The following is a 15,929-nucleotide window of genomic DNA, read 5'->3' on the forward strand; positions in this document are numbered from 1 at the left end:
AACATCAGACAATACAAATATAGCATTAGCTCTGAAGTCTTATACATTCCCTCCCCTGGCCCAGCAGATTTACCTTTTTTTATGTTTTGTTCTTAATTTCACCTAAAATGCTGACCTTTTTGAATGTAGCAAGAATACACTGCTGACCCAGTTCCAACAGTGTTTTTGCTTTGAGTGGGGATGGATTTGTACCGAGTCCTTAGGATCATGGACAAACATCCCAAGAAGTTGGAGATGGAGATGGAGATGGAGGAGCTTATGTTTCAACCAAATGAATTAAGAAACAATCTTGCAAATAAACTGGAATTCCCCACATTTCCAAAAAAGGGGGTGAGGGAAAGAAGGGTCAGAGAATCTGCTGGTTGGAGAAGGGACTAGAGTGATTATTTTTAGGTTTTTTTGCAAGCAATGGAGTTAAGTGGCTTGCCCAAGGCCCCACAGCTAGGTAATTATTAAATGGCTGAGGTCAGATTTGAACTCAGGTCCTCCTAACTCCAGGGCCAGTGCTCTATCCTAGAGTGATTTTGTTAAAAGTCCCAACATACTGTACATAATGACTGACCTCACAGTGCTGATAATGATGGTTAATGGGATCAGAAATTTAAAGCTAGATGGGACATTAAATATCCCCTCAATTGAACCTAAAGCTCAGAGAAGTTAATTGACTTTTCCCAAGGTCAAACAGTGGCTGGCAGAATTTGAATTCAAGTCCTTTACCTCTAAACTTGATTTTCTATGATTTATTTACATAACATACTATACCATTCTTGTTAATCACAGTCATAAGAAGTGATGCTCTCATTTACCATCGCAGTATCCACAAAACATTAAATATATAAAGAAAATAATATAGTATCTAGTGCCAGAACAGTGTCGATATTAATTTCACTTTGAAAGCTGTTGATAGGATAACAATAGGAATAATAATAAATTCACATTTCTATTGCACTCGTGGGTCTACTGAAGACTTCAATGAGGATAATTGATTTTTCTATAATTGGAGACTTTAAAAAAAGCAAAGCATTTTCCCCACGATAACCCAATGAGATAGGAACTCTCATAATCTTCATTTTCCAGCTGAGGAAACTTCCCAAGATCATACAGAAAGCAAATATTGGAGCTAGGCTATGAATACAAATCTTTCGAGTCCAAAGCCACTGTACAAGAAATCCTTCTGGGAAAAAAAAAAGTCTATATTCCTGTAATCACTCCCTCATTTCCCTATTTCCTTCTGTTAAAGGGGAAGGTTGGGGTTTCCTTTGGGGATCTTGTTCTATCCTCAGTGAAAAAAATATATAATAGAATGTAAGAACTGGGTGGAAACTTAGAGACCTCCCAGACCCATCCCTTCATGTTTCAGGTGAGCAGCATGAGACCTCAAGGAGTATACCTTTTGTAAAACTAGCCAGCCTTAAGACTTCCTGATGTTATCTGTCAATCAATTTATTTATTTACTTCTTTAACAGACTGACAATGCAATTCACAGGCTATCCCAATGTCAGAGTTTCTTCTACATTGGAAACTCTCTCTGAAAGAAAGTTTTAATATTACCCTTTACTTGGCAGTAGTGAGAACAACTTGGTAAGTTGTGTTCAGTTCTATATACTATCACCCTTGGAAACAATCTATCTGGGGGTCCTGGGAAGAAGCCCCTGGTCTTGCAGAATAGCGGCAGCCCAGATGAATGTCTTTTTCTTTTTTGTCTGTTTCTTCCCTTTCCCCATAATTCCAAATTCTTCTGGTAGGACTGTTTGCTATGAATATAGCTGAGGAAGCTAAGAGACGGGAAGAGTTTGTCTTACCTGCTGCTGTGGAGATGCCCAAGAAGCGACAGAAATACTCCAAGCCCTTCCAAAACGCCTGCCACTTCATCCTCATCCTCAAGGTGGGGGCAGCCAGCCTGGAGAGGCAGCCCAGGCTACACTTGCTGCCTAGCCCTGCCTCTTGCCAGCATGTCTCCCTAGAAAAACAGAAGGACCTGCAGCAGCTACCAGAGTCCCAATGACCTTTCTGAAAGAGGTGTCCCCTCCCATTTCGTTTCCTAGAGAACCGTGCCTACTGAAGCCCTGGAGGGCAGAGGGGAAGCCAAACAGGTTGTGACTACATCTAACCAGCTACTGCTGCTTGGGTACCTCCCAGAAGTGTGAAGAAAAAAATCACCTTCCCTGCTCTCACTCTTGCTACACTGTCTCAGTGATGGTGCTTAATGATTACCTTGTCAGAATTCCTTTCAGAGGCTGGATGCATTGTGGCTTCCCCCCTTCCCTCCCCCCAAAGCTTCACTTTGGAGTTGCTTTTGGATTGTAGATCAATCTGATTAAAGGCAGATAAACTCCTTATGCTGAAGGGCATCTCATAACAGCATGAATTAACCTTTTGTGGCCAGGGAGTGGATGATGGGGGTTTCATGTCAAAAATCTGTTCGTTTAGAAAGCTACTCATTGCACTTGACCTCTGAACAGGTCTCTGGCCTGGAGATTGTGTCATTCATGGAACTGTGTGTGTGTGTGTGTGTGTGTGTGTGTGTGTGTGTGTGTGGGGGCAAGTTTATGACAAGGTCATTGTTCCCTTTTATACCTATGTACTGATATAAGATTTTTTTTGTTTGTTTTTTGCTAGGCTTTGGAGTTAAATGACTTGTTCAAGGTCACACAGCTGGGTAACTGAATTTGAACTCAAGTTTTCCTGACTCCAGGGCTCCTGTTGTATCCACTGAGACACCTAGCTGCCCCAAGACATAGGATTTGGGGATTTTTTTTTTTGCAAGGCCACTGGGGTTCAGCAACTTGCCCAAGGTCACACAGCTAGGTAATTATTAAGTATCTGAGGTTGGATTTGAATTCAGGTCCTCCCAACTCCAGGGTTGGTGCTCTATCTACTGCTCCACCTAGCTGCCCCAAGACATAGGATTTGGGTTTTTTCTGGCAAGGCAATGGGGTTCAATAACTTGCCCAAGGTCACACAGGTAATTATTAAGTATCTGAGGTTGGATTTGAATTCAGGTCCTCCCAACTCCAGGGCTAGTGCTCTATCTACTGCTCCACCTAGTTGCTCCAAGACATAGGATTTTTTTAAAAATGAAAAAAAATTTGACAGGATTTTGATGGAGCTCTGTGACCTAGAAATTAACCACTTACCAACTTCAATTTCCTCATCTATTAAAAAAATGGGGAGTTGGATTAGAAAGAATCAGGGTCCTTCTAGCTTTAGTTCCACGATGCAAGGATTTCTTGTCTTTCTTGAGAATTTGCACATTTGTAGTTAAAAAGGATGCTCTTCTCCTTGCTTCCCAGGCTCTGCAGTGACTATAAATCGAGCCAGTTTCAGCAGCCACAGAAGAATTCCAGATGCTAGGAAGGACTCCTGGGAGCTTAAAAAAGTCAGGTTAATATGAAATGTTGGTGTGTGTTAATGGCTACCTTTGGGAAAATGGGGCCTCAAAGGGGAGCAAAAAGAACAAAGGGAGGCATATTCATAATTTATAGCAATCCCTTGGTTCTGAAGACAGATAAGGCTGCAGAGGAGTGTCTTGTAGCTGATTTTAGAATTTTGGAAAAAAAAACTGTTAAGAATCTTTCACGAAATGGGAAGTTATCAGGACCATAAGGCAAACAAGATATTAAAGTATAGAAATACATATTTAATGCAAAAAATCACTTTTACCCTGAACTTGACTCTCTGATGCAATTGGCAAGGCTCCATTCTGACTCAGACATGGTCACTCTTCCTTCCTCAGTCTCTGATGAAGGCAATTATATTCCATTAGTTGCCTATCTTGTGAGGGCGAAGGAACAACATGAAAAATGCATGGGAAATATTAGAGATATATAAGTAAATGGAGGAGTCCCTTAACCCAGCTCCAGGTTGAGCAAATGTGGGAACAACTGGAGGTTCTGCGAGGGGACATGGACTTTCCGTTGAAGTTGAGAAGCACAGAAAAGAGAAGAGTTAGAAGAACCATGGCCATTGTCATCAAGTGTTTGAAAAGCTGTCCTATGGAATAGGGCTCAGACTGTTCCTGATCCATGCAGAATTGGGAGCAATGGGTAGATGATATAAAAAAGTATAAACTGGCTTGATGAAAATAGGAAACTTTCTAACACAAAGAGTTATATAAAAGGGGAATGTGTTGCCTTAAGAGTTAGTCAGCCTCACTCTACCCCACTCTACCTCCACTTTGGAGGTTTAAATTGAAACTTTAAGACTTAAAACAAAGGCTCGACATTCTCTTATACATAATTGCAGAGTTTAGTATGGCAGAAAGAACACTGAATTTAAGTCCAAATCTCAACTCGGTAAATTTTCTGGGAAACTTGGAGTAATACTTTTTACCTCTAGGCCTCCATTTCCTGATCTGCACCATGGAGGGATTGGACTGGATGATCTCTAAAATTCCTTTAAACTCTAACTCTGTGATGCATGATGGAATACTTTTTCTGGTACGGGGTAGGCCATGGTGACTGAGGTCCTGTTCAATTATGAAATTTTGCAATTTTGTAATCTTATCCCACTACCTTGGAATTTTGGCGTTTTATCCCAGCTGCTTTGTGGAAGTCATCCAAAGCCTTTTCACAGACTAAGAGGCTTTTTTCTCTTTCTCAATAAATTGAGTTTTAACAGTGGTAGCTTGGTGCAGTGTGATAAGAATTGGATCCAGAATCAGGAGAAAGTTTGGTTTTAATTCTAACTCTAATATTTGTTAACAGAATGATCTGGGCAAAGTTACCTAATCTTTAACCTTGGTTTTCTGCTCTATAAAATAAGGGAAACTTACTACTATTTTACAGCTATAATAATGATTATTTGAGATTTTTGAATGAAAAGTGCTCTTTGAAATCTAACATGGCATGTAAATGTGGATTGTTAGTAATCAAAGGATGAAAGTGGTGCCTAATATAACTAGACAAAATACTCATTAATTCTATAACTAATTCTCATCAGTTATCAGTCAGACTGCTTTTTCCCTTATTCAAGTCACCTGGGACCAATATTTTGAGAGAACTGCCCTGAGGAAGATTTAAAATTTTGCCTCCAATGAGGTTTTTAAAAGAATCCCTTGGCCTTGCCATCTTCTTCGTCCCTTTTTGCATTATTGCAAATCACTGATTATTGATTTTCCTTATCCATCTTCTTGAGAGTAACCTTACAACTATCCAAACTCACCAAAATCACTTTCAGGAATGTAAAGAAAGTCACCATTTTCAGAGAATGAATTTCTTTTCCAAAAAGAATCTTAAGTGTCAGTAGCATGTTCCATATTTTAGCCAGAGACTCAGAGTCACAAGGGGGGGAAAATCCTCCCTTATGAGCCATTGAGAATAAAGAGATTTATAATTAATTGGACCCTTTAAGATGAACAAGGTTTGAAAGGACAAGACTAAGTATCAGGCATAATCCATTTGTGGAGTCACCTGTGCTCTCCCAGAATGTCAGTATTGTATAAATGAGCTTCATGTCTCACAGGACTTTCAAAAACATTAGAAATGCTATCTACCATGTTAACTAGGGAAACAGCATTCATTCCTCCCACAGAATTTAAAGGAATGAGAGAGAGAGAGAGAGAGAGAGAGAGAGAGAAAGAGAGAGAGATTTCTTTTAAGATATAGGAATATAGAATGTCATAGAGAGATGGACATTTAGAGGTTCAGTCAAACCATATTTAGATAAGGAAACTCAGATCAATCAATAGAGAGAGAAAGCATCTGATACATAGGTGTTTCATACATACTTGTTGGATTAAAATGTTTTGCCTAAGTTCACATGTTTTGTCCTTCCTTTTCAAAGAAGATCACAAATATTAGGGAGGTGATGCCATGATAAGATCATGAATTGGATTTGAGTGAGGAGGGGCTGTGCTAAGTCACCAGCCTCACTTTCTCCTTTAGAGTCATCTGGGTCCAGTAGCCAGATGGGAATCTGGACAACTGGAGATGGCCCTGGATGTGAGGCAATCAGGGTTAAGTGACTTGCCCAAGGTCACCACACAGCTAGTAAGAGTCAAGTGTCTGGGGCTGTATTTGAACTTCCCCCCCACCACTCCAAGGTCAGTGCTCTAACCACTGCACCACCTAGCTGCCCTGCCTAATATCACATGGCTAGTTAGTTTCAGACCCAAGACCAAAAGTCAATTCCAGATAAGTAGTCCAATACCTTTTCCACTTTAGCAAAGAAGTCAAATGCTATTTTACCCTCAAATGTTAATTCATTTATTCAATAATACTTAATTATTCCTTTCTTTGAATAATCTGTGCTACAGCACTTCAAATCTGGGGTCACATGGTTGGATTCAATCTTGGAAGTTATTAATACTAATTATGACATTTGTTTTCACCCAGGGTTTAGTCCAAGTAATATCACATTATGGTACCATGCACAAAATTGCAAACTTCATAACTGAAAAGGACCTCCCTTGGTCACCATAGCCTACCCCATACCAGATGATTAAGACAACATTTCTGCCCACAAAGAGATTAAAATCTCAGAATTATTATGCTTGGGTTTGAATTATTCTTTGCTATTTGGCTAAGGTTGTGTCAACAAGATAGTAAAATAGCCTAATCCCTTCAGTCAACTGACTGATGAAATCAAACTGGTTTGTAGGTTTCTGAAGGGTTGGGTCCTTGTTTCATTCATTCATTCATTCAAGTGTGAAATAACTCTTATCTATAAGGAATTTAATGTCCAACAGGGGAATAAGATATGCATATGAATTCCTGCAATATTAGATATTGTGTAAGCTGGATCATAGAGATGGTCTGGTTGAGTAGAATTAGTATTGAATTTAAAATGAGAAAATATGGCTATAGATTCAAGCCTTACTAACTACTATTGGTAATGTGACTTTGGCCAAGTACAAATAGTTAGCAGACCTAGACTTGAATCCCAGTTCTCTCATCATTGATTTGCACTCTCTAGACCATAATTTCTCTACTTGTAAATAATAATAGTAATTTTTAGCATTTATTTAGCACTTTTAAGTTTGCAACATTTTTTAAAATCCTCATCACAATCTTAGGAGGTAGCTACTATCATTATATCGATTTTATTTGAGGAAACTGAGGCACAGAGGGCTTAAGGAAATTGCCCAGGGATGCCCAGCTAATAAGTGCTTGATGCAGGATTAAAACTCATGTCTTTCTAATTCCAAGCACTAAGTTTAATATAGTCATCCATCATGTGGTCTCAGGAAATGAAGGGGTTGGCTTTGATAGTATATTAATCACTTAATCACCTTGAACCTCAGATTCCACATTTGTAAAACTGTGATAATCATACTTATTGAACCTACTTTATAGAATGTTCCTAAGGATCAAGTGAAAGATTGACTTTACTCTTTATAACCTATATATTGTAGATTTTATATATATATATATATATATGTTTGTGTGTGTGTGTGTGTGTATGTGTGTGTATTCCTTCCAGTTCACAAATTTTTTCTATTATGCTTTTAATATATCATAGGGCAGTATAAGAAATTAAATGGAATATATTTTTTTTGGCAAGGTAATGGTACTAAGTGACTTGCCCAAGGTCACAGAGCCAAGTAAGTTTTAAGTGCCTGAGGCCAAATTTGAACTCAGGTCCTTGACTCCATGTCCAGTTTTCTTTTCACTGCTCTACCTTAGCTGTTCCATTTTTTTTTGGGGGGGTGGATTTTGTAGAAGCTGCAGATAAGAGGCAAATGCCAGTAGACGGACAGCACAGAAAAATTTTAAAAACTCAAACACTTTTTGTCTGTGTGATCCTGGGCAAGTCACTTCACTGTTTTCAGTCTCAGTTTCCTCAACTGTAAAATGGGAGTATTAATAATACCTACCTCCTAGGGTTATGAGGATCAAATAAGATAATATTTGTAAAATAAGTCAGGTGTGATGGTGGTATTGTCAATCCTGTTACTGTGGGAAGCCTAAACTTGAAGGGCTTTGCATGGCAGTAGCCATAAAATCCATCAAATATTCACATTCCAAGCATTTATTATGGGATGTAAGAGAGTGTGTGTGTGTGTGTGTGTGTGTGTGTGTGTGTGTGTGTGTGCTATCAGCCTACCTAAGAAAGGTTAAACTGGTCCAAGTGGAAAATGGAGCAGCTTTGATTTCCAAGCTGATATAGGGCTAACATCAGTCTGCTTTCTGCACTATCTGGCACCAGTAATCAATAGGTCCTGCCCTATTGATATATAGTATAGGAAAGGATCTATACGTGGTGCTGAACTTCTAGCCTGGATGAGACAAGACAACCCAGTAGCCTTAAACAAAACCAAATTCAAAAATACCTTAGCGTGATTGCTATGGGAAAAGTCATTCTTTTGTACTTCAGGTCATTTCACAATGAAGTCCCCAATCCTAGAAAACAACAACAGACTTGTAATTAAAAAAACCTCCTGAGCCTTAGTTCCTGGAAGTATGACCTCTCACAAGAAGCTTGTAGGAGCTCCTCAATTACTAGAACTCTGCCTCCAGCCTTCCTCCTCCCTTCCCAATTACTTTTGGTTTTCATTCATTTTTACTTTTCTGTACACATTCTCCAACTCCCCTAGTAAGAGGTAAACATCCTGAAAGGCAATATTTCATTTTTTTTTTGGTATCCACAGAGGCTAGCACCCAGTAAGTGTTAAACAAGTAAAAACTGGATGACTATTCCACAGGTAATACCTAAGCCCTAACCACATACTCCAATTCTCACCTGAAAGAGAAAGCAGGTTCAATTTGAAGGCCCTCTAGAATCTATTTTTTTATACCATCTGTTCCAACCTTCTAAGTAGGTAAATTTCATGAAAGGGAATAAAATAGAGAGGATAATAGGGGTCTCTCTTAGTGATCAAGGGGAGAGTAGGGCCAGTAATATTAACTAATTCCTCTTTTTTTTTTTCCCAGATAAGGCACAACTCTTTAACTCTGTATTGGGCAAACCAAGTTCATGTCTATGCTTCAGGCTAAAGGACGCACTGTTTCTACCACACAGGGGTTGTACAGATATAAGCCATCAATACTCATAAGGATAGGTTGAACCAGTCCAACCCAGCCCTATACAGCTCATCTTTGTGGCTGCTGCTCCCTGGCCCTGGGTATTACTCTGAGGAAGTAGGGATGGGATGGGAAATGAAAGGATCAAGGGGAGTGTTGAGTAAGCAGCCTAAGGCAAGGGCTGGATGGGGGTGAGTAGGAGTAGATTTCAAAGGGCTGGTAAAACAGGGTTAACTTACCTGTACCAATCCTGGCATCTAGGTACTTAGACAGATAGGGTGTTGGTGGAATAAAAAGGGCTTCATAATTATAACCCAAATTTGCTTTGACATTTGAGCACCCTTAATTCCACTGAGAGTTACTAAGACTTGTATTCTTCTTATAGGTTGAAATAGTACTAAACATGATAACCGTAGTCATCTCAACCAACAGGCTGAGTGACCAGGCTAGTACCAATATGAACAAAAATTAGTTATTTTCTTTAAAAATTCCCCAATGAATCTTTCTCATTCAGTTAAGTAACTCACCTGAATGGAAAAAATATATTTTAAATATATTTATCTGGGAAGTTCCTGGAGAGTAGATCTGCCATTTTGGAATTCTTTATGGATAGAAAACAGGAGTGGGCTATTTGCTGTTCAATTTAATTCTCCCATTCTCTATTAATGGGATCACAGATCCATATTTGGAAGGAAATTTAGAGATGTTCTAATCCAATTTACTCTCCAGGATCTTAGGAAGAAACATTGAGAGTAATAGTGTTAGCCTTCAGATAGACGTATGCAAGTAATAACTTCAATACTATTAGAAATGTAATAATCAAGAATAATTATATAAAATATGGTCTCTTTCAGGGAGACAGTCTAAGGCCCCTATGGTGTCATTATCACCATTTTTTTTAAATAGGACTAAATATGACTTCCAAATTAGAGAGGGAGTCAGGGCAAATTGTCTTATTAATCATTTGATCTGCATGGATGACAAAAAACTATTTTAAAAAAGTTATGAAATGATATCTTTATCTTACAGAGTTCATTTTTAGCGATAGCACAATATCATTTGGACTGGATAAGTATAAAATGTTCTTAACCTACACCAAAGAAAGAGCTCTGAGTTTCAATCCAACGATACAATTGAGCAAAAGGATGAAAATAATTCTTATATTTTGATCTCTTTCAAGCAACATACATCAAATATAAAACTCTCAAGGAAAAAGATATAGGTCTTTTTCTATGATTATGGCTTGTTATCACACTGAAATTAAAACCCAATTGCAAGAAGACATTTAAAACAATAACACTTAAAAAGTACCAGCCAGCATATAATTTTAGAACTATAAAATAGAGGATAACATATTTGGCAAACATTTGGACAAAAATCCATCCAATATTAATAAAGCATGGAAACTTTTACTCTAAGAAACTTATGGAAGGATTAATACTCCCTCATTAAAAAGGAGGAATACAATTCCTTGAAATTCTCAGAGCATATGGAAAACATGTTAAAAACTTTGAGAGAAATTTTTGGACAGATAGATATAACTTCACTGAAAAATAAGAAAAGTTGACAAAAGGTATTCCTCTTTGTTATCTTTGAACATACAGGAAAGTGGTTTACCTCTGAATTGAGCCTATGAATGAACTAAAACCAAGAATAGAATCAAAAGGTCTTCATGGGGTAACATGCACTAAAACACCAATAAATGTTGATAAAGAAGCATTGGAGGAATGGTGGAGTTATGCAAATTTTTTTAAAAATAGAAGGATTTCAAAGGCAAATTAGGACCAGGTGGTTATCATCTGGTAGATAGCTCAGCCTTAAGGAACTTTGATTTGCTGATCAATTCAGGTATTTGACAGAAATAATAGGCACTATGTAACCCATCACTATGGGATGAAAAAACACCTATCAAGAATCTTTCTACTGATTTTTTCCTTGAGGGCAATGTTAATGCTAATGATAATAGTTTCTTAAAGTGTGTTGCCACGGACTGCCCCCATTATATGCATATTGATGTCTCCTGGACATAACATTAATTCGAAGAATGTGGGAGTAGTTTTAGTACATATCAATGCACCCAAAAAGTTGCAATCCTCAAACTATATACAATTAAAAACTTTCAAAATATAAAGACCTCATAGAAGAAAGCAAAATCATGTGGTAAGAGAATATTTTTTATCATTCCCTTTATCCTGTCTTTAATGGTTTTGAAGATGTTTTGAGTGAGTCTACAAAAAAAGGGTAAGCCAACAACCAATAATTTAGTCCAATTACAAAAAGGTCCTAAGATTTCATTCATGTGTGCAAAAGCTATAGGACATTAAATGCAAAAGAAGAAGAAAAGGGTACTGATATTTTCTAGAACAAATTCTACCTAAACTTTGCCAAAAATTATAAGAATCATGAAATAATCTCTTGTTTTATAATTTTATATAAAAATATGTATAATTTATTAAAATAAATATTAGCTAATAATGTGTATATAAAAATTTTAAGATTTATAAAATGTCTCATATATACACAGCAACCCTGGGTGATAGGTATAGACATGACTATCTCTGTTTTACAGCTGAAGAAACTGAGGTTCACAGTGTTTAGTTATCTGTCCATAGTTATATAGCTATTAAGTGTCTTGTGAAAAGTGCTACATATACTGCTCTATTCTTCCCCTCCATTTCCCTCCCCCCCCCCACCCCCCACCCCCGATGACAGATGCTGTCCAAATAAATGGTTTGACTTTCTTGGCATGTTTTGTTATTTAAAATGGAGTGGAACAAGGCATTAGACAAATAATGCTATTAAGAGTTCCAAGGGAGCTCAGAATTAGAAAATCCACTTCTCTGGTGTCTCATGAAAACTAAGCTTTGCATTAAATGTGTAAATAGCTTGTAGATGTCTTTTAGTGTTTGGCAAATGTTTAGATTAGGTGTGTGACTCATTCAAAGGCTGTGGGTTCGAGTCCCAGAAGAGTTACATTTAAAAAAACGGATGCATTTTAGTGCAAAAATAAAGAAATACATTATAATGGAAAGGTCTTTGGATTTAGATTCAGGTAAGTCTTGGGTTTGAACCTTCTAACAATTTAAAGTTGAAATCACTTCAACTCTCTGAACTCAATATTTGAAAAGTACTTTGCAAACTTATGGTATTTTATATATATATGTTAATTTTCATCATCTTCACCATTATCTTCATAATTTCACCACTATACCATTACTATCTTTATTATTATTATCATCATTGTCTTGATCAGCTTCCTTATTTATTATCTTTGTCCTTATCATGATCATCATTGGCAGAGTGGACTTCATAAGGTTGTTGGGAGGTTCAAAGAGATTAATGTAGTCAAATTACCTTGCTACCTTATTCTAATAACTAAATGACCTATTTTCATGATTTTTAAAAATTGTTCTTATATTAAAATCAGCTCTTCTGATCAGTAGATGGCAACTAGGTGAGTGAAATGGATAGAGTTCCAGGCCTAGAGTTGGGAAACCTCATCTTACTGAGTTCCTATCTGGCCTCAGATACTTAACCAGCTTTGTGACCCTGCCCAAGTCACTTAACTCTGTTTGAATCAGTTTGCTTATCTATAAAATTATCTGGAGAAGGAAATGGCAAACCACTTTAGTATCTTTGTTCTTTGGGTTGATTCTTTTTTTTTAAGTTGTTTTTTTTTTTATCAAGGCAAATGGGGTTGAGTGACTAGCCCAAGGCCACACAGCTAGGTAATTAAGTGTCTGAGGCTGGATTTGAACTCAGGTACTCCTGACTCCAGGGCCAGTGCTCTATACATTGTGCCACCTAGCCACCCCCACTTTAGTATCTTTGGCAAGAAAAACCCAAATGGGGTTATGAAGAGTTTGAGATGACAAAACAACTGATCAGTAGACTATATAGCATAATAGATGAAAGCACAGGCTATTTATTCAGAATCCCTGACTGTGTGAGGTCATTCAAAGTCTGTGAGTTCGAGCCTTCCCAGAAGCATGTTTTAAAAGTTCCCTCTTGTATTACACACACATAAGGAAATATGATATCCTGAAAAAAATGATACAACCAGGAAAGACCTGAGCAGATGCTACCTGAGACAAAAGTCACCTACGCATTGGCAAATCACACTTGGTCTGTATTAGAAGCAGTGTTCTCTCACTTATAAAATGAGCATGATACCTGAGGTACCCAATTCATAGAATTGTGATTAGTATCCAGTGAGATAATGTCTGCTAAACATTTTGTGAACTTTACAATGATAAATGAAAGTTAACTACTATTCTGAATGATCTAATTCATCATGCTTCTGAATTCCCATGAAAAAATGTACATCTTTCCCTCCCATTATAGAAAGACCTGTTTTAGTTCATAAATTAAATAAATAAAAGTAAAAAAATATCCTTGTATCCAACTCTAATATAAGATTAGCAGACTCAATCATGTTCTAATGATTCAACCTCTTAACTTACAGATCACTTTCTTTAGGTTTGTCTCTCTACATGAAAGTGCACTATCTACCCAGGAAGCCCTGTGGTACTGAATAGCACATTAAAATTCTAGGTCAGTGTGTATAATAAAATCGCCTAAAAGTTAATGACTTGAGTTCTGTTGGAACCATATTTTGAAAACTATCCCCTGCCTTGTACAGGGTAATCTGATGGTTCAAGGCAACATGGATTGATGGTAAGAGCACTGAATTTGGATGAAAGTATGTAGGTTTCCATTTCAATTCTTGTACTTTCTGGATAGCTGTGCTACTCTGCACAAACCACTTAGGTTCTCTAGGCCATGATTTCCCTATCAGGAAAATGATGAGGTGTGCCAAGATCTACTTTGGATCTTTTCAGCTCTAAATGAATATGGGATAATTAAGTGACTTTCATGAGATTACACACACACACACACACACACACACACACACACACACACACACACAAATTAATAGAAAACCTATGACTTGAATCATTCCTGCCCAATCTTACTTTTAAAAGTTTTTATTGAAAAAATTGAAAATATGTTTTTGATTTGCCATTTTAGTGAGAGCTCTGTGATAGCTTGGCTTCGTTTACTAAAGCATTTAGTAAACCCAAAGGTGGGCTATATAAAATCACCCTGCTGGCCACATTTTGGACAACCCTAACCTAAATTAATACACTCAATATTTATTGCATTATAATTTTTCCTGAATCACAAAACTTCAAAATGATAGACTTGATGGTCAATTTTACAGAGTAGCACACTTAGGTGCTGTGTACACTAAGTGAATTATTCCTCCATGAGGATAGAATTGAGAGGTCCATTTTAGGGATTAATTTCTTTCCTAAATACACTTGTTCTGTGGATCTAGAATTGAGAGAATCAGCTACATCAAGTCAGAGAGACATAAAAGGAATTTCTCTGTAGGACTAGGTCTTCTACAGGCTTCCATACCACTTTCATGTTGGAAAAGCCTTTTTTTAAACTATTATTACATTTCCTTGTTGTTCTACTATTCTTAATAAAGGCAGTCATGTGGCACAATGGATGGAGCACTGGCCTTGGAATCCAGAGGATGGGAGTTTGAATGCAATCTCAGACACAGCATTTATTAATTATGTGATCTTAGACAAGTCACTTAAACCTGACTGCCTTGCACCCAGGGTCATCTCCAGTAAGCTTAATTTTTATCTGGCCACTGAATCCAGATGGCTCCAGAGGGGAAAATGAGGCTGGTGACTTAGTACAGCTTCCCCCTACTCAAATTCACTTCATGTGCTTGTTCTGGCATCATCCCCTGATGGCATGTCTTCTTTGAGAATGAAGGGCAAATCAAGAGAACAACGTATACACCAACAACAACATTTTGAGGTGAAAAACCTTGATGGAAGCAGCTCCTCTCAGCAGTTCAGAGAGCTAGGACAACCATATTAGATGGGCTATAGACAATGTTATCCCCATCCAGAGGAAGACAAACAAAACAAAACTAAACAAAAACAACTAAAAACAACCCTTCAGAATCTGATGAACATTTTATAAAAATTATCTCATGTATCTCTTTCCCTTAATCCTAATTCCTTATTCCAAAAATTCCTCATACTAATCTGTAAACATGTTTATAAAAATATGTTTATATAATGTTAACCTGACTGAGGGGAGGGGTGGGAAGGGACGATGGAAGGAAATTTTGTAACTTAAAAATATACATGTGCATATGGATGAAAAACAAATTAAAAAATAAATAACAATTTTTAAAAAGAGAATGAAAGACAAACATTATTATTATTACCACTCTCAATTCACAGCTTATATCTTTTCCATCTTTTACTCTATCTACCTGTACATTATCCTCTTTATACCTCCCATGACCTGTATTCCATTACTTACCCTTGATACTTCATTTCCTATTTCTGTGCCTTTGCCCAGTTGTGTCTTAGCTCAGAATATTTTCCCCTCCCCATCTCCCCCCTATCTTGGAATCCCAGATTTCCTTCCTAATTCAGTTTAAAAAATCACCTTCTGTGGAAACACTTATCAGATGTCCCTAAGAAATCTAAAACATTGTTCTCTGTAGTAGGAACAATAGCAGATAGATCCGATTAGTTTTTTCTTAAGATATATTGAAACTCTCCTCCAAATTTAATTGGTTCAGTATCTAGTTTCCTATCCATCCAAGAGAAGGAATGGTATTCTACCTTCAGCAATCAAACTGCAGACAGCAGTATGACCAATATCAGCAGCACAGGAAAGATTCATTCAACTGGATCCTCAATGGACATCCCTTCCCCATTCCAAATGTCCTTTCTCTGCTAGCATTGAAGGAGCTTCTGTTAACTCATCGACAATGAATGTCTCCTTGTGTTCAATTTCCAAAGTGCAGGTAACAGACTGGTCTTCTCAGCCCTGGTCTATGACATACCCCAAGATTACCTTGAACTTTACTTTTGCATGTCTTCTCTTCATATGCATGTATGTATGTTGTCTCCCTGGTTTTGC

General features: G+C 37.4%; 1 protein-coding gene across 3 annotated transcripts in view; it reads right to left on the reverse strand.

The window, feature by feature from the left end:
* The window catches only part of TMEM72 (transmembrane protein 72), a 57,119-nt gene extending 55,036 nt beyond the window's left edge, over positions 1–2,083 (reverse strand). Inside the window, exon 1 of one of the 3 annotated variants that reach the window (XM_074232654.1) lies at positions 1,803–2,076. Coding sequence is in view for 1 of the 3 variants with exons in the window: in XM_074232653.1 (XP_074088754.1) it covers positions 1,803–1,878 (76 nt within the window). In the remaining 2 variants the exon portion in view is untranslated. Of the gene's footprint in view, positions 1–1,802 lie in introns of all 3 variants that reach the window. The other 2 variants (XM_074232655.1, XM_074232653.1) reach the window with 2 other exon arrangements.
* Positions 2,084–15,929: the final 13,846 nt, after the last annotated feature.

This window comes from Macrotis lagotis, chromosome 4 (assembly GCF_037893015.1).
Source record: "Macrotis lagotis isolate mMagLag1 chromosome 4, bilby.v1.9.chrom.fasta, whole genome shotgun sequence".
Classification (NCBI taxonomy): Eukaryota; Metazoa; Chordata; class Mammalia; order Peramelemorphia; family Peramelidae; genus Macrotis; species Macrotis lagotis.